Source organism: Malurus melanocephalus, unplaced genomic scaffold (assembly GCF_030028575.1).
Source record: "Malurus melanocephalus ecotype Western Australia unplaced genomic scaffold, MMel_1.1 scaffold_38, whole genome shotgun sequence".
NCBI lineage: Eukaryota > Metazoa > Chordata > Aves > Passeriformes > Maluridae > Malurus > Malurus melanocephalus.
This window is the reverse complement of record NW_026623270.1, coordinates 1,461,359-1,479,192: the sequence shown is the minus strand read 5'-3', so window position 1 is coordinate 1,479,192 and position 17,834 is coordinate 1,461,359. Positions and strand designations below refer to the sequence as shown.

Sequence of the window (17,834 nt, the reverse complement as noted above, 5' to 3'; positions counted from 1 at the left end):
TTTGCATCTACTGATTGTGTATCTGCAGAGACAGAGCTGATCTACATTTGGCTGTGAACTCAAATAGTCATAATTCGTGTGCTTTTTCTGTTGCCCTGCATGGAGGGCTCACACCACTTGACTGCATCTGGTTGTAGCTAGAAGTCATCAACYCTGCCTGGAAGATGCGAGACAGTGACTGATACAGCTTGCACCCTGGAAAAAGTTAGGTGCACTGATCCTGTAAAATTCCCTGTACCTGAGTTTGTCACCCAGCTGACAAAGTGTAGAAAAATGGATCAAAAAAATGTACAAACTCTCATTTTTTCCCCATTACCTTCTTGGTTTGTAGATGTCTTCTCCAATTTTCTCAGAGACGCTCTTATACCAAGTTGTCTACAATAGCTACTATAAACAAATGACAAAACCACATTGTAATTCATTCATGGGAACATGTTTTCAAAAGGGATTATTCTTGCCAAAAAAGAAATCAAATATATCTGACTCTGAGATACAGGAGAGAAGAGCGAATTTTGAAATCATGAGCATTGATAAATAATGAGGTATTTCCTGGTAGCTAGGCTGAAAGAAAACTTTTGGCAGGTGTGGGTAAAAAAGTTTATKGTCTTTTCATAAGTGATGTCAATGAGCTGTAAATCAAGAATATCAGATGGTTGCATGTAAAAGGACCATGTATATATAAAAGCTTAACTTTGATCAATCATCATTACCCAGCAACAGGCTCCAACATTTATTTTGATGAAGAGTTTCTGGGACTACCTTTAATGTTACACTAGGTCTTTTAGTTGTTTGTTCATGTTAATATTAACCTCTGCTTGCAGGAGTTGYTCCAAATTCAGCATTAGACTGACCAAAACCAGAAACCTCTTGTGTAATGCTTAATGTAACCACTCCTGTGTTTTGCCAAGGGAATCTTACAGTGCCAGTTGTTTTCTGCTGAACCTTTYCTTACAGATCATTGTCCCTTTTGTCAACAAGGATGTGACCTATATTCCTCCCTGATTTGCTAAGGCTCATCATTAGATCTTGATGACTTACAAATTTTTGCAAGTTGCAGGGAGAGCTGGAAACAATTGCAGGTAAGAACAAAATAGACTACAGGAGGGCTGGGGGTGGGGGGGGAGAAGAAAGAGATGCTTTCTCTTCAGGTGAACAAAAAGTTATGCAACCTTGTAAGGGCACATTTAAACAGCTAAACCTCCTGTAGCTGCCATCTGTTACCTTTCAGTGTCATGCATGTTGGGCAGGAGTTAGACAGGAAGTGAGAATTTGATAAGAAGTAATAAATCAAATTCCAATCAACTTCCGAGCACCCTGACCTCTTCTACCGTGATCCAATATTCAATTAATATACAGCACCYGCTGAGAAAATAAATGAAGGTTTTCTGGTGAAAAAATGGGCTGCACAGTCATGCCTTCCTGAGGCTGAGCAGGAAAGGGCTGGCAAGAAAGGGCACAGCCTCTGACACTGGTAATTCCTGCAYCAGTTGTGTTGCTGTTTCTGCAGTGCCAGGGTACCACTCAAGCTCAGCATCACAGGAAAAAGCTGTGGAAGCAAAAGATGGCACTGGCAGGTGCTCCCTTAAAAACACCCCACGCTGCAGTAGCACTGGCATATGCAGCCTGTTGGGCTTGCAGATGGACTATCAAAACAGTCAGATTCAATATTTCTGGGAAAGCAGCATGTAACTGCTGTAGGCAAATCCAGCATTTGAGAAAAGCAGCAGAGAACAGACCATGAGAATGGAAGCTAAAGGACACTGCTTTTTGACATACAAGTCTTTATAAGCAATTTTAGATTTTAGTGGCTTCTAGTTGACTAGTCACACTTCCAGACCAGAATGGGACATTTCAAGACTTGCATTTCACTAGGAGTTATCCTTCTTGTTCAGCCTTGTGTCCCCTTGTGCCACCTTGCTGGTGCCATACTTTCCTAACTCCCAAGCTCATCCCAAATCCAAATACCCAGGCAGGAGTTGCAGCCTGAGCCCCACAGGTCCCACTACAGGCTCAGAGAAACCTCTGGGGAGCAGGAGCTGAAAGCACTGGCTCTCCACCAATGAAGCCAAAGACTGACACACATAAACTGACCCAAACTGGGTCAGTTCTCCTCTCTGGGATTACTTTTTTTTCTGGAAGAATGCTCCTGTTTGGGTTCCATAGCAATACTAAAACTATTGTTTGGAGATGGTGGATGCTGTCAATGACCTGCAGGCATAGTTATCTGGTATGGTAGAAATATATAACTAGGAAAGCAACAGGTCTTAAGTCCCTGCTACAAGCATATCATACAAACACCTGAACATCATAAATAAATGGCTAGCAGAAGTTTTCATTGGAAGGAAACAATATCTTTTAATCAGTGTTTCTCTCAGACACTGCCAAAGTGTTGTGAATTGAATTTCTTGGAAAATATCCAGTCTGGGATAAGCARATCAAATTTTTTAAGATAACTGAAAGTGTTAAAATTTGTCAGTGTTGCACAAAACTGAAAGGAGGAAGTGAGATATTAGGCAATCTTAAAAACAGTTCAGTGATATCATGTCCATCTGTACCTTGACCAGAATAGATATTTCCTTCACTTTGCATGCCTCTTTTCATGCAAGAAGCCTGACTTTAGCTTACTTCAAATGAATTAATCTTTGCATATGCTAGTGGCTTGTGTCAGACTAGATTTATTATGTGCTTATCTTTTCTGGMTATTTAAGATCTACGTCATCCTGTTGATGAGATTTTCCCAGCAAGCTGTAAACCAGTCAGACCAAGCATGCAGCCACTTAGTTGGGAGAATTCGTGTGGGATGAGTCAGTCCCGCRCTGTATCTGCAGCCTGCGCCGGTTCCTGATGGGGAAGTGACTCCAGTGCCCGACTGTCTCCGGTTCATGCAGTCCAGAATATGGTGAGCTGCTAATATGTTAGATTGGGATATTATTTTCTTTCAAAGATGAGTCTCCTATGGTTAGCATTGAAGATAATAGCTGTTATTCTGCACAGATCACTGTGTTCTTTCTGTAGTGARCAGCAATACCACCAACAGCAGTAAGTACAATTTAAAGTATGATTTAAAAAGCCATTCGTTCCCAATAGCTAAAAGAAAAACGTAGCTGGGGGGAAAAGTCTTTCCACACACAGCAATGAATTYTGAGCAAGGCTCTTTCCTTTCTGTGAAGTTCTTAGAGGGCCATAAGGAYGCAGAATGGGATTGTACCTTTTTAYTGCTCAGTGGCTTCCTCCTCTGTGYTTGTCTTRCTGTCRTYTTATCAGAGSCCAGCAAATATCAGCAAAGCAGTTACAGCCCTAAATTCATTCCTGGTGGATTGGTGAGTGCAGAGAAACACTGGAAAGAGACTTGTCCCCACCCTGCACGTGCCTCTGCTCTGTGCAGAGGATTCACTCRCCCTGCCGGGGCCAGAGGAGAGGCTGCTCCTGCCCTCGGGAGCCCTGGGAGCAGCTTTTGCTGCCGAGTGAAGGCAGTGGACCAAGAAATAGCTCTACTTGGCAAGGCTACCAAATGTAGAATATCCTCACCCTGTGCAGAGATAGTTTTTTGGCTTTGGATGGGTGTATTTTGCTTTGCTGTTCAAACATTATTTTCTCRGAGTCTCTCCTCTGTGCCTTTCAGAGATTTGCACTTATGCTAGGCTTTGGATTTTTAGTCCTTAACCTAAGCACTATGCTTGCAGAAGGAGCACAAACATTGCATTACTCTGTACAAACAGCTGGTTTTACTTGGCAAGGAAGAGTAAAGTTTTTCACCGAAAACTAGGAATAGAAACCATGGGAAAAGTCTGGAGCTCAATCATCACATCTGYTCTCTAAATTCCTCCAGTACAAATCTGGGCTAATTTCAGATTGTCTTCAGTGGGATTGCACCAGGTTTGYAGGAATAGAATTCGGATTAGTTGCTGCCAGATCTTCTTTTTTAAACCCTATAAAGAAATAATTATTTTGTACTAATAGCTTAATAAGAACTTGGGCATTTCCCCCTAGATTTCAAACATATRAATGGAAATTCAGGAACATAATTTTCCTAATATTGTGCTTTTTTTTTTTTCCTCCTGGGAGCTGCATAGATGATGAGTGGAGTTTTACACCTTAAAAATTCCTCTCCAGCTAGCATCACATACAGCCCTCAGAATTTATACATTCGTGGTTCCCCTCACAGAGAAACAGTTTTAAAAATGAAATGTGTGAAAATGAGAAACTTTCTGCTGAATGACCCAACTATACTCACAGAAGTGCAAGCTAAAAGAACCACAGTAGAAATCAATGCTGTTGTGAAWTTTTTTTCATTGTAGCAGTTCACATCCTTGAGTCCTTTTCTGTTTCTTCCCTTTTCCAGAATCCCTTCCGCAGTCTTGTATAAGAAGGATACGATAACTTTTCAACACGTTATYCAAATAGGTTTGAGGTCTGACAAAAGTGCTATTTCCATTCTCTTAAGTGCTGTTTTCTATTTTAATTACTTCATGTTTTAAAAACAAAATGTATTTTAGACTTTGTGGCATCTCTCTTTTGTGGTTTTCCAAAACACTTTAAACTACTTCTTGCAGAAATATAAATTTTCCAGAAAAGAAGTGCCACAGCAACAATTTTGTAGAAAAGTTTTCACTTTGAATTTTGATGTATAACTGCTTAACTATACAACAGACTCAAAAGACTGTTAAACTCTGACAAATTGTAAGTGCTTTGAGTTCTCACAGAAATAGAGATTGACATAGTTCTCTTTGCTATTTTAAATAGCTAGTCTGAGAACATTTTCATGATCCACATCAGCATTAAAATTAAATGGCTGTTTGACAGGAAAATGCCTGTTTGAAGCATCTGCACCAATAGAGTGAAAGCTTGTTCCCAAAATGTTCCTTCTCGCTCTACATTAGTTGAYAATTTGGCCTGCTTAATTACTGCCCAGAAGGGTGAAGGCCTCTTTCCCAGATGAGTATTTGGGTGTCTAATAAGTTTTTTTTCATTTTTCCCCAACTCTGAGGAATTGGATCTCGCTCCTCTCCGCAGCATATCCTCTTGACTCCCTCCAGCAGTTTCCCACTCAGCCTGATCATTGTTTCTACTTTTTTTTTGGTTGTCAGACTCTCTTGCTGTAGGAAGGAGAACCTTGCAGTGAAATCCCCGTCTGTGAATGCAGCCGCAAGAAAAAGAAAAGAACTGACTTGTTTGCATTCATTTTTATTTTTTGCACATAGCATAATAAAGTATCTAACAGAGGTCATCAGAACAGTTTGCAGGAAGTCATATCTTAACCAACATTGTTGCATGGGCCACTGAGGCACCCAGCTTAAGTGGGCTCTAGCTGATGGTCACCATAATAGCTGTCATTTACATTTACATTTACAAAGCAGTATCACATTTTAAAAGGCTGCATGGACCTTTGTGGAGCAAAAGATTGATCCTCCTCATCTATGACTCTGGTCCAGACAATAATAGGTGTTTACTTAAAACACTTTTTCAGTAGCTGTATCTTGCAAACAGCTGTTAACTGCTGAGGCTGTTGGATTAAATGTTTGTTCTGCAATCATACATAGGCTGGTAAATATACATTGTGTCACTCKCTTCACAATATAATTTTCCGAGGAAATCTTACATGCTGCTGTAACTAACCTATTCTTATGTATTTTGCTATATTTTAAAAGTTTACAGAAGGTAGATCTCATGGTGTCTTTTGTTCTTTGCTTAAATAATACTGGGCTGCTCTCAGTACAACCATAACATTTAATCAAACAAGTAAACATACTTCAAATGAATTCAATTTACCTATAAATAAGGCCCATTAAACAAGTATGAATGCWACTGCCATGATTTCATTCTCTACATGGGTGATAAAATAAACAGTTTGAGCTACTATTCACATCAACAGCTGCTATTGAATCAAAGAGCCAAGAATGCTATTGGTCACACCAACATCCTCCAGCAACGTGCGGGGGGGGTTCTGGAGGCTGATCCAGCTGTGGATTAAAAGCCTGTTCTCTCAAAATTTGTGTTTCCCAGAACTGTAATGGCAATGAAGAGCTTTTTGTGGTCTTTACAAGAAAGCAGCRCCACTCAGCCAGCAGAAAGCAAATAAGTGCCAAGAGCAGACTTCTAYCCAGCATGAAGGGTCAAAGGTAGGAGAAGAGGTTTTTAAGAGTATGCTTCTTCATATTGCCATTTCACTAAATTTTAGCCTTTGTAATTATATATGGAAGGGAAGCATTCTGCTTTGTTCTTCAAAACTTCTTCAGAGTTCAGCTCACTTGAACAGTTTGCCACATGTGTTTTGATTTATTTTGTTTCCATGTAATACAAGGCCATACATTTGATCTCAGTTTGCTCCATCCTTTGGTTGGAGTTTTTACTTTCTCTTATTTATTTATTTTTTTTTTAAAAAAAAAAAAAAAAAAGCCCTGTTTTTTTTTTAAGAAAACCTGTTTTCAGGGGAGATCATATTCCTTTTGTCTAGACAGTTTATCAGAAAACAACAGAGAAGTTATTAATCTTTTAAATCTTAAGGAAAACTAGAGATAGCATGTTAGTTCTTTCTGATTGGCTTCACAGGCTGCTTTACCATTTGTTTAATTTATTTATATTTTTATATAGAACAACTGAAGTTCAAAATCTATATGACACATTTACAACCTGCATGGGCTTAAGATCTTTAAAATGGTGGCAGTATATGCAGTTAAATTGGTGTTTAATTCTTTCTACTGTGAAAATTGAAAATTTGAGTTAATAAATATCCATCTGGTTGTGCTTTCCCTGTCTTGGKTGTAAGTGTGCTGAAAGAAGGAATGACAGGCAAGAAAAGAAACTTGATCAGACTGACAAAAATGGAAGGAAAAGACAAATGAAGTGATAATTAAAATGAGGTGAAAAGGAGCAGAGATGGTGTTAAATATTAGTAGGCAGAAAAAAGAGGAAGCCAAAAGCACTCCAAACAGTAAATAAATAAACTCGGATTTTGTGAGTCCCTTATTCCTGAGAATTCCTTTGACACTSGGGTGCCACTGCCTGGCCCTATTTGCGAAATCCCTCTCTATAACACAGGGTGTTGGTGGGAGCTGTCAGGGTTTTGCAAGCTACAGTTTATTGTCAATGTTCATTTAACTTCCAGTGCCATGGTGTGTTTGTAGTAACATTTGGTTTAATCTGGGAAATAATTTTTCTTTAAATTGTGTTCTATCCAGAATAACCAGAGGGGACTAGTCCCAAAGCAAATGGGTTAAATCAGTCCTGGCTTAATAGCCATGTCAGTTTTGACAACCATTTTATACTGTAATGATAGTGCTACTGAATAGTTTATGTTAATGATCTTTATTTTTTCACAATAGCACTATCTTTTTGTTGCTTAAAAGAAAAACAGATTTTTCAAAAATAAATATTGCTTGCCATGTGCTGAAGTACTTTCATTAAAAGTTTTCATGAAAAAAAGACACTTGCGAAAGGGACATGCTACTGCCTACACAAGAGAACAGCGATATTTGTGTCCTCAGATGGAAACTAAAATGATCTGAAAATGTTTCTCTCCATGTTCATGCCTTAGCTAAAAACAGATTTACATAATAAATACTACAGCAATGCCAARCTACTGGCACTGAAAAAAATCTAGAGCTTGACAGAAAAAAACATTTGCTTATACAGCAGATAATGTTTCAGATTTGTCTGATTCTTCTGTTTTATTTTGTCAGCAAAAGGGCAGAAAAGCTTTTTCTCCTCTTAGATCTTTTCCTTACATCTCTATTTACAGCTAGAGACTGCAATGATTTTCCAGTAAAACTTGRTTTGTTCAGTCATCACTATTGGGACAGGGTTGGAGGAGAGGTCAAGCATGRACTCCTGAGTTTTAGCCTTCTGGTTTTAGACTTGTAGGTTTTAGATTTATGTAACAAAAATAAGTTGAGGGAGCCTCAGAATGTAAAATTACTGGTTTTCAAGAGCGAAGTGAAACAYACAGGACTCCAGCAAATATTGATGAAGAAGACTAGGACTGAAAGCAGAAATAATGAAAAGGGTTTCTCATCTGCCCACTGGACAAGGCATTGCCCATTGCAGGCCCCAAAGAGTCACTGGTGTGAGGACACCCCATTATGCAGTTTATTTCAACAAAGGAAATTCCCATTTCAAGGGAAGTCAGATGATAAAAGTGTCTGTTCTGCTAAGTGTAATTGCAAAATACTTTCATCCTTCATAACTAATGAAATGTGCATTTCCTACACACCCAGCTAAAKGAAGGTGTTTACAATGCCCTTTTATTTTCCTCTCTGCAGCTCAACCCGTCTAGAAAATGGAAAACCAGTTGTAAATGTGCCTCAGAATTAGGGAAAACAGTACCTGTGCTGCATACCTGTGTGGATTTGAGACCCCAGTAAGGATGCAACTGTGCTGTGAATCTGTAAATGGCTCTTGCATCAGGAGCAGCTGGTCAAACAGCGTCCGTGTTTCCATGTACATCTTCATGGTTTGCGTTATTCTGGCCACGGTGGTTGGAAATTTGACAGTTATCATCTCAATATCACATTTCAAGCAGCTCCATACGCCTACTAATTTCCTGATACTTTCAATGGCTACCGTAGATTTCCTGCTGGGATTCTTCATCATGCCTTGCAGTATGGTGCGCTCTGTTGAGCACTGTTGGTATTTTGGGGAGTTCTTCTGCAAGATCCACACAAGCACGGACATTATGCTGAGCACGGCTTCTATCTTCCATCTTTCCTTCATATCCATCGACCGTTACTATGCTGTGTGTGACCCCTTGAGATACAAATCAAAGATAAACACTTTTGTCATCGTGGTCATGGTGTTCGTAAGCTGGATGGTTCCTGCTGCTTTTGCTTTTGGGATGATCTTTCTAGACCTAAACTTGAGAGGGGCAGAAAAGATTTATAATCACGTCCACTGTGCGGGTGGATGCTTTCTCATTTTTAGCGAAATTTCAGGTATTGTGGCCTCYGTAGTGTCTTTTTACATCCCTGGACTTGTTATGCTGTACATCTATAGGAAAATATACTCTGTAGCAAAGAAACAGGCAAGATCCATCGATGCAATYAGCAAAAAAAAGATGCAATTTGAAATGAAGCACCACATTTCATTCTGCAGGGAAAGGAAAGCTGCTAAGACTTTAGGCATAATAATGGGAGTGTTTCTCATCTGCTGGACTCCATTCTTCTTCTTCACAGCTACCAATCCATTCATGAATTATGTGATACCACCTGTTCTCCTYGATGCTTTGGTTTGGTTTGGCTATTTAAATTCTACACTTAACCCAATTGTTTATGCATTTTTTTACATGTGGTTTCGCAGGGCATTGAAGATTATTGTTTTTGGAAAAGTGTTTCAACAGGACTCTTCCAGRACTCATTTGTTTTCAAATTAACATGTTTTAAATGGTTGGACTCATGGCTTTGAACTTTTGCCTGGAGGCTGAACTCCCAGGTAAGAGTGTAAAGGCAGGAAACACCTATTTSTTTGCCTATTTGCCAAATGTAGCTCAAGCAGACAAGCAACTGTTTTGCTTTATGTATTCTTTCATTCCAGATTGGGATATGTATGTGGTATTTTGATGATATCTATTTATTTGCAATGTACAGAAGAGCAAGGCTTCAGTTTAAGAAAAGCTTACAGCAGTTTATATCCCTGATCTTAATAAATAAAAAAACTATTCTGTTACAACAGATTAATTTCTTGAACAMGGTTTATATGTATTTGTTTTCATTTGTGTTCTTGTTCTGCCGATTGACGGAGGTGATTTATAGAGCACAGACACCAATGGAAAGAACGGTGTTATTTTACTATGAAWATTAAGGCAACACRAAAGTAAAATGATRYATCCAATAAAACTACATGCTTGGCTTTAGCAACAAGCAAAAACAAGAGGGGTAAATCACCTAATCATTACTGTGCAAGAGACAGGATAGTGATTGAGAAAAACACRTCACCARTTGCCAAAATACTTTACCATCATCCAGAGCCTGCAATTGCYTGGGRGCTCTGTTTCGCAGTGAGGACATGGAGAACCCTTTCCCACCCATASGTGAGGTCACCAAATTCAYCCCAGAAGTGGGTCCAGCTTTTATAGTCCCAAATCATCAAGTTCAAGTGACTTGATTAYATTTTTAKCACAGAAACACCTGGATCTGGTGGCACATTTCCTGACCAGCCACAGCCAGGGCTTGGCCAGAGCCCAGACCTTGACTGGGAGGGTTTTCYCTAAAATACCCTACAAMTRAGCCTCTATTMATGTCAGTTGGRAAAGTTTCTTWAAATGATMAATTTCTTGCAGATAACTACCCAAGGTGATAACAGCTAGCATAAGCATGTTTATAATCTATTTTCAGCTAAATAATACRGATGGTGTTAGTCACAYAGTGCCCAGGATTCATCCTGTARCTCAGCTCTGGCTTAGGCCTKCTGGTCAGGCYTCAGCACATCAGTTCTCCTYTAGAAAGACCAGAAAGACMTTYTCCTTTKAATTTCTTGGCATTTTTGAGTAATAACCTAAAGCTCTCTAAGTTTTGTCCTTCCTCTTCCATATGTGTGCATAGCTCAAAAGAGGCCAGTAACCAGCCATACCACCAACTCCATGAAGGAGGGGTGAGGCAGGGAAAAGTAGCGCTGCTCTTTCCGTTTCCATTTCAGCTGGTACTTGTCACCTACAAGTTTGTCACTTAAAGGCTTTGCTGCTTTTTGAGATCAAAAGAATGTTTAATGAGATCAAAGACAGAAAAAAAAAAAAAGAAAAAAAGAAGTACTAAGTGAAAAGCAATAGTGAAAAAGCTGCATTGCACCTGAGAATGCTGGAAAATTATGCCTATCTAATGAATGTTTAGATGTAAAAATATTTGCCACTTTGCATCTTAGAGAACTATTTTTAGCTTGGTCATGTTGTTGTTTTGTCTGATTGCAAAACAGTGACAGGTTTAGAGAAAAGCATATAGAATTGTGAAGAAATCTTGTGGTTGAACTCAGTKGGATTGTGAAGGAACAGTACTGGCACTGGGCAGGAAATGATTAATATCTGAAAACAGACCATGGGGAGAAGCTGATGACTCTGTACTGAAGTAAGAGTTGTACTCACCAATATGTTCCTTGTAGAAGTGTTTCATCCGTACATCTTGTCTTCATTTCCTATACTTCGTAGAGCATTGAAGCACTCTGTGCTGAAAACCTTAAAAGTTGGATGATGATACATTTSATCAGGGCAAAGTATCAGGATCTGAGTTTGTGTCTTTTACTGTTCCATTGCCATCTTGTAAAATTTGCACTCTCAAAAAAAACCATAGAAAGGAACAATGAATCATACACCACATCAGCACTTCTGCTATGGTTCCTTGCTAATGACAATGTGACTGCTTCAATACTTAATCTCACAAAAATAAAGCAAGATAAAATTTTAAAAAGTCTTTTTCTGATAAATAATGGGTAATTCTTTTTGTCCTTCATCTCCAGTGAGTCTGGCCTGCTGAAATAAAATGTGTAGTCACTTGGACACCTTGATCTCACTCGAAGTAAGAGTTTCAGAASTGCTGCCAGGTGTTACCTCCTTTCTTCTGGTAGTATTTTAGATTGAAGGAAAAACAGATCCTCTATGATAAATGTTGCCCATCTACAACATTTTAAAGAGTATTTAGTAAGGTCAGCACATATTAACATTGTCCCTTCAGGAAGTCAATGAAGCTGTTTCTTTTCCCTCATTCCTTATATCTCTATCTTCTTGAAAATTTGGAAACATTACTGTGTTTTCAAGGAATTCCACCTCTACAAAGTTTACAATTGGTAATTTTCTTTTTATAACTTGTTCTGGTTGCATGAGGAGTTTGTGGATGAATATGATTCCAACTCACTTGTAGGACAGGCTGTAGTTCTAATAGAGCATGTCCCTGCAGTCTGTGCCTAGATCCTACTGCAAAGCCAATTCTTATAAAACCATAGAAACCAGAACCACTCTCCTCAAGTGAGAAAAAGTTGTGGACAAAGACGATCTAATAGGTAGAGCAAAAGCCATGCATGCAAGTAAAGCAAATTAATGAATTCATCACTACTTCTATTTCAAAGCAAATCTTCAGCCATTTCAAGGAAAGCAGGGATCCATTATGTGTAAGTGGTTACGTTACTTGGGAAAACAAACACTGTAAGTCCCAACAACCCAGTTCTTCCTTCTTGCCCCAAGGTTTTACTGCTGAGCACAACATCACAGGGTGTGGTGTAACTCTCTGGTCAGCTGGGGATCAGATGTCCCTTCTGTGCCCCCTCCCAACTTGTTGTGCCCCCTCAGGTGACTCAAAGAGAAAGCCTTAAAACTGTGTAAGCACTGCTCAGTCTTAACTTAAATGGGAGTTGCTTATGTGTGACCAACATTGTTTTCATCATAAATCTAAAACATAACACCACACAACTAGCATAAAGAAAATTAAYCCTATTCCAGCCAAAACCAGTGTGGGGGGCATCCAAACATTTTGGCTGCATAAGATCACCATAATCTGTTTAATGTAAATGGTGAAAGAAATTTACAGTGTACAGACCAACAACTGTCTAGGCAAGCCAGCCTAGCCAAGGTGTCACCAATCTTTATCCTCCGCAGAACTAAGGAGTTTCTGCACACAGATCGCTGGTGACCAGAAGGCCATCCCCCTTGTTYTTAATAACCTAAAGTATAAGCCAGCTTTGTGCATAGTCCAACTTGGAAAGTTTCAGAAATAACTTTTTCCTCTGGTGTCCTATTACCTAAAGGTGGCACTTTCCCAAAGAACCTCCGTGCCTTCTGTTCACGGAGAGCCTTCTCTAGCACAGTGGCTGTAATGAAATCCCATTACTTTCTCTCATTTCTCTGATCATAAACAGCACRAAGCTATGTGAGGGTGATGTGCAAATGAGATGTGTTAATGAGGCCACAGGGACTCTGTTTGAACCAAGACATGGATAAATTAGGATAGCATAAGAAAAATGCCTCATGCTGTTGTCCAGTCAGATTATGAGTTAGATCTGGTAAAGCAGAATATACCTTACTGTGATCTCAAAGTACCATAATGCAAATGAAGTGCAAAGAGTCTTGTCAAATTTCTTATCAACATATTTAATTAGTGACCTTTTTGAACACTTCCCAGATGGCCACCTTTTGCAAAACACATTATTCCCCTGTGGGTGATTTAAGATGTTTTAACTTCCCTGAAACTTGTGCAAAGYAATTGCTCCCGCATGATAAAAGGCTCTGTTTCACCAGTAAACTTATGTCTGTTCATTTTTCCACCAGTAAGGACCATTTGCAATGTCACCTTCTTCTCACTCTTTGTACAAAACTGACGGCAAGTTTCAGAGTYCTGAACTAAGGACTTTAGACTTTTGGACTTTTGTGTCCAAATCTCATGATCCTGCCAGATGCAGGAGGATGGGAAAAGAGGAGGAGCACCAACTGTCCATGTAGGACCCTTCTGCAAACATCACAAAGGAAACTGTCACTCCAAAATGGAGTATTTTAAACTCCTGGATAAAAAAAAAATATATTCGTGCAGTGCTCAAACAGAAAAACTGAGCTGCCAAAATGTGTAAATATTGCGAAGTGTACGTCTTTTCTTAAATAATTAACTCATCTAGTCTGTGCACATTGCATAYTCKCTGTCCTCTACAAYRCATTAATACYCATTCAACAAGGGAGAAAATACTGKATWCAGTCAAATATAARACACAGTGTTATAMAAAGGTCTTTTACTTMTGCAGATTTCAGATTACCTTCATCMTCTATGACRTTATWTCCACRYTACTACACTTYGAGACTTAATCCCRAAAAAGAATATGTCTGYCTGTAAGCATTTTGACTAATCTRCTTTCATTAGACATAGACTAAAGTTTATAAATTTATATGACAGAATGACTGGCCTGGTAGACAAGGGAAGAGTAGTTATTATTATCTACCTAGTCTTCAGTAGGGCTTTCAACACTGTCTCATAAGATTTCCACAAAGAAGATAATGAAGCATGAGCTGGATGAGAAAACTGAAGTGGATTGGAAACTGGCCAGGACCAGAGGGTGCTGACCATTGGCACAAAGTTTAGTTGAAGGCCAGCAAATAATGATGTACCCCAAGGGTTAATACTAGGTCCAATCCTGTTCAACACCTTCATTAATAATCTGGATGATGGCGCAGAACGTACCCTTTCAACCTCAACAATTCCATGATTCTATGATTCTATGAAATTTAATTCCCATAATATTTACTGAGTCTTGCACAATGTTTCATGGTCTGCAAAAACAGATGTATTTAATTTCCTACTTTGTAGGTTTTCTAATAAGATCCTTTCACCTTCATGCTGCCACTTTAAATTAAACTGGTTTCATGGGAAATTGAAAATGCTTCTCTGAAATGATTAAGCAACAGCCTTTGTAAAACAAATCAATTTCTTAAGAGAACAGAAGTAACTGGTCTCTTGAGTAAATTCGACAATGGAAGCTCCACAGCCCAGTCCTAGATGCCTCAATTTCTTATTTCCCATAGGTATAGGAAAAGTCAATTTCCTTAAACACTAGGTGCTCATAGCATGAAGACTAAAAGCTACCTGTCAGTTAGAGAGGGATCACTGAAAAGACAGTACATCCCATATCCTTTGGGCTTTCTCAGTTAACGACAGGAGAAAACAATTCTTTGAGAAAACTTAAGCTTTTCTTTTGCTATTGTTGCTCTACTGAAGGAAGGTCAGAGGAATAAAAGCAGTTAGTAATAAATAATCAAATAATTCTCTTCAATCAATGTGTAAGTCCAACATGGAAATCATGAGACACAACATGACTTTTGTCTACCTTAGGTCACCAAAAGAGCTCCCCTATACACGAGGGTAAAGGAATTAATACAGCAAACAAAAATAATGGTTTTGGGAATACAGATACTTGATTTTCCTTATCGTCTGTTGATGAAAACGCCTAAATTGCATACATATATTTAGCTCCAAATCTACTGGGAATTMAATGTAATGTCATAAAAGAAAAATAAATTACYGTCTTTCACTAATCTGAATGAAGCAAYRRAGGGGATCTRTCACCCACACTGCAGTTTTGCAGGWCAACAGCAAAACAGAAAAWTGTCTMATTAAAAAATTTCTTTAKGGCATTATTAAGAGAKGCAGAKAGGATTAGGCTACAAAACTGGCTACACAAGTGTGTTTTTAAACTTTTGATGCACAATTTCTGTATTTCTTCATTCCAGGGTGATACCTATTGGAAAAAAATCAATGGACTAAGCTGCTTCCTATGTTCCTTTTAAGTGTGTTAAACTCCTGTGGAGAAGAGTATTTCTTTCTGCTTCTATTTCTAAATTTGCTCTTTGTCAAAGCAATTCATCAGGAAAAGAGWTGGAAGAAATGGGTCTGGCTGTCCCCACATAAATGAAGGGAATTTTTCTACCCTTGAAACTATTCACTAGTATATTCRTTTATAACTACTGCACCTGGAACACAGCCCTTTACAGGAGATAAAGCTCAACCTGTCTCCACACCCTTTTAGTCAGTGGGATTATAATGATAGAAAATGGTTGTATATGTAGGGGAAGAAGAGAATATTGGTTGTCATACCAATTTTACAACTGATTTCCATCAGAAACATTCAATGCTAATACTTTGTGATACACAGCAGGTGAATTTAGCAGCATAAATAATTTGGTGAGTGAGTGCTTGGCAACTGATTTGTGACTCTTAAGATGAGCACCTAGGTGAGAAGCTCGTTAACTGAAATCTCAAGAAAGCTGAGGTATACCAGCTTGTATAACGTTTCTTCTTTAGAAAAAAAAAATCAATATTCTAAGAGGGATATTTATCCTACATAATATTTACAGACATTGCCATCATTGAAACGTCTTGGAGGGTTTCTTTGTCTATGTATATTTTTCTTCTATTATGTTAAATTTACTATTATTAAAATGCATACAAAATACAAGAACCATATTCTACAAAATGCTCCAGGTACAAAATAAAATAATATAATTCTGTAAGTTAAGAGGTAATCATRTTTTCAGCTTAACTGTTTAAGCTTTCAACTGCTTTGTTTTAAAGACTTTAATTTGCAATTAATTTTGTAATAGCTTCCAGTTACTAAATTTCATGTACAATTCCAGAAGAATAATTGATTGTAGCTGGTCCCTATTTAAACCAAGAGAAATWTTGCCTCTGATTTACTGCATTTCATTTAGTAATGGAATTTATGCTCTTGCCTTACTTTATCTTGTATTCCCATGTAAGAATTTGGAGTATTTTGGAAACTTGTAAAAATTAAATCTGCTGATATAACTCTGCTTCCAAAAGAGAAGCCTAATAAAGGATTGAATATGCTTTCTCCAAATATCTCAAATTATTTGACAGATTGCTCTGAGTTTGGAAACAGATCCTGTCCTGAGAACTTTAGGTCAGCAGCAGTACATGGGGTAATGTATCTATTCATAATAGCAGTCTTCATTCTCACCATCTTTGGGAATCTGGCCATAATAATTTCCATCTCCTATTTCAAGCAGCTTAATTCTCCCACCAATTTCCTCATTTCATCCATGGCAGCCACAGATTTCCTGCTGGGCTTTGCCATTATGCCCTACAGCATGGTGAGGTCTGTAGAGAGCTGATGGGTTTTTGGGACTATATTCTGTAAAGTTCATTACAGTTTTGACTTGATGCTTAGTTTAGCTTCCATTTTCCATCTTTGTTCAATTGTCATGGATCATTTTTATGCAATCTGCCACCCTCTGCTTTACTTAATCATCGTGACTGTTGCAGCTGTAAAGTAAATCGTAGCCGTGTGCTGGTCAGTGCCTGCTGCTTTTGCTTTTGTTATGGTTTTCTCTGAAGCTTATGCTTCTGGAACCAAGGGCTATGAAATGCTGATTAAATGCTMAGGCTTGTGCCCAATTGTGTTCAACAAACTGTGGGGGGCTTTTTTATTTACCGTTGGTTTATTTGCCCCTGCTTGCATTATGATAGGGATTTATGTTAAAATTTTTACTGTCTCCCAAGGGCACATTTCAGAGTTAATCCAGGCACACAGGCATTCAAAAAATAAYAAGAAGTATGAGCTTTCTAAGAATAAAGACAGGAGTAGACTGTCTGTATTGTTATGCTGGGTTTCTTAATATGCTAGTTGCCTTGTTTTTTTGCAATCTTAATTGATCCATTTAAAATTTTTTCTACTCCTTTACCACAGTTTGATTCATTTAAACTGGCTTGGGTATCTAAACTCTTTCTGCAATTCATTAATATATGGATTTTTCTATCCATGGTTTCAGAAAACATTGAAATATATCTTAAAAGGCAAAAACCACCACATTTTCGTACAATAAAACTTTTATCTGAAGACCAGTCAAGTCATAGACTCTACTAGTGGGAATAGCTCTAGAAATGAAGAAGAAATTGATTACTGGATATTCATGGTTTGGTAAAAGCCTGAAATGTGAAGTATGAATTTTATGAGTCAGTCTTGTAGAATTAACTCATTTAGTATTTAATAAACCAGACTCATTTATTTATATATCACTTGTTTTCACTCTTAATGCCTTGATAGTGTTTCAGAAGTATAAGTCTTTCTAAAAAATCTCTTAATGCATTAGTTTCTTTGTTTTTGGTTTTTTGGTTTTTTTTTTTTTTAAGAAATTATTTACATACAGGTTACAAATTCGATATTTCATCTAATCTTCTATGCATGCAGCTAATCATTCTTAGGGTTCATTCTTAATAACCCTAAACTAAACGTATCCCAGTCTCACATAGTACATATTTGTCACCCTTTTGTGAAGGGGGCATTAGCAGATGTATTTGCTCTTCCCAAGCAAATAGAATGGGAGTGTAATTTTGGCTTGAAGTAGATCTTTTCCCTTGAAAACA

The 17,834-nt window shown here is 38.2% G+C and overlaps 2 protein-coding genes across 4 annotated transcripts; both read left to right on the top strand.

The window, feature by feature from the left end:
- Positions 1-942: 942 nt before the first annotated feature.
- On the top strand, positions 943-10,220 carry TAAR1 (trace amine associated receptor 1). 3 transcript variants are annotated; one of them, XM_057364392.1, is made up of 4 exons: positions 943-1,079; positions 2,709-2,899; positions 6,004-6,119; positions 8,259-10,220. In XM_057364392.1, exon 4 carries the CDS (start codon positions 8,294-8,296, stop codon positions 9,362-9,364), a length of 1,071 nt encoding a protein of 356 aa, XP_057220375.1. In that variant the 5' UTR covers positions 943-1,079; positions 2,709-2,899; positions 6,004-6,119; positions 8,259-8,293; the 3' UTR covers positions 9,365-10,220. The 3 variants fall into 3 exon arrangements, with proteins under 3 accessions (XP_057220375.1, XP_057220374.1, XP_057220376.1); XM_057364391.1 differs by lacking the exon at positions 943-1,079 and having other exon boundaries at positions 2,544-2,899; XM_057364393.1 differs by lacking the exon at positions 943-1,079 and having other exon boundaries at positions 2,544-3,039.
- A 5,361-nt stretch (positions 10,221-15,581) lies between these two features.
- TAAR2 (trace amine associated receptor 2) lies at positions 15,582-17,348 on the top strand. The gene is given in 3 exon segments (XM_057364341.1): positions 15,582-17,051; positions 17,054-17,166; positions 17,168-17,348. Coding segments are annotated over 3 exon segments (996 nt in total). The 5' UTR covers positions 15,582-16,294; the 3' UTR covers positions 17,294-17,348.
- The last annotated feature ends 486 nt before the right edge of the window (positions 17,349-17,834 follow it).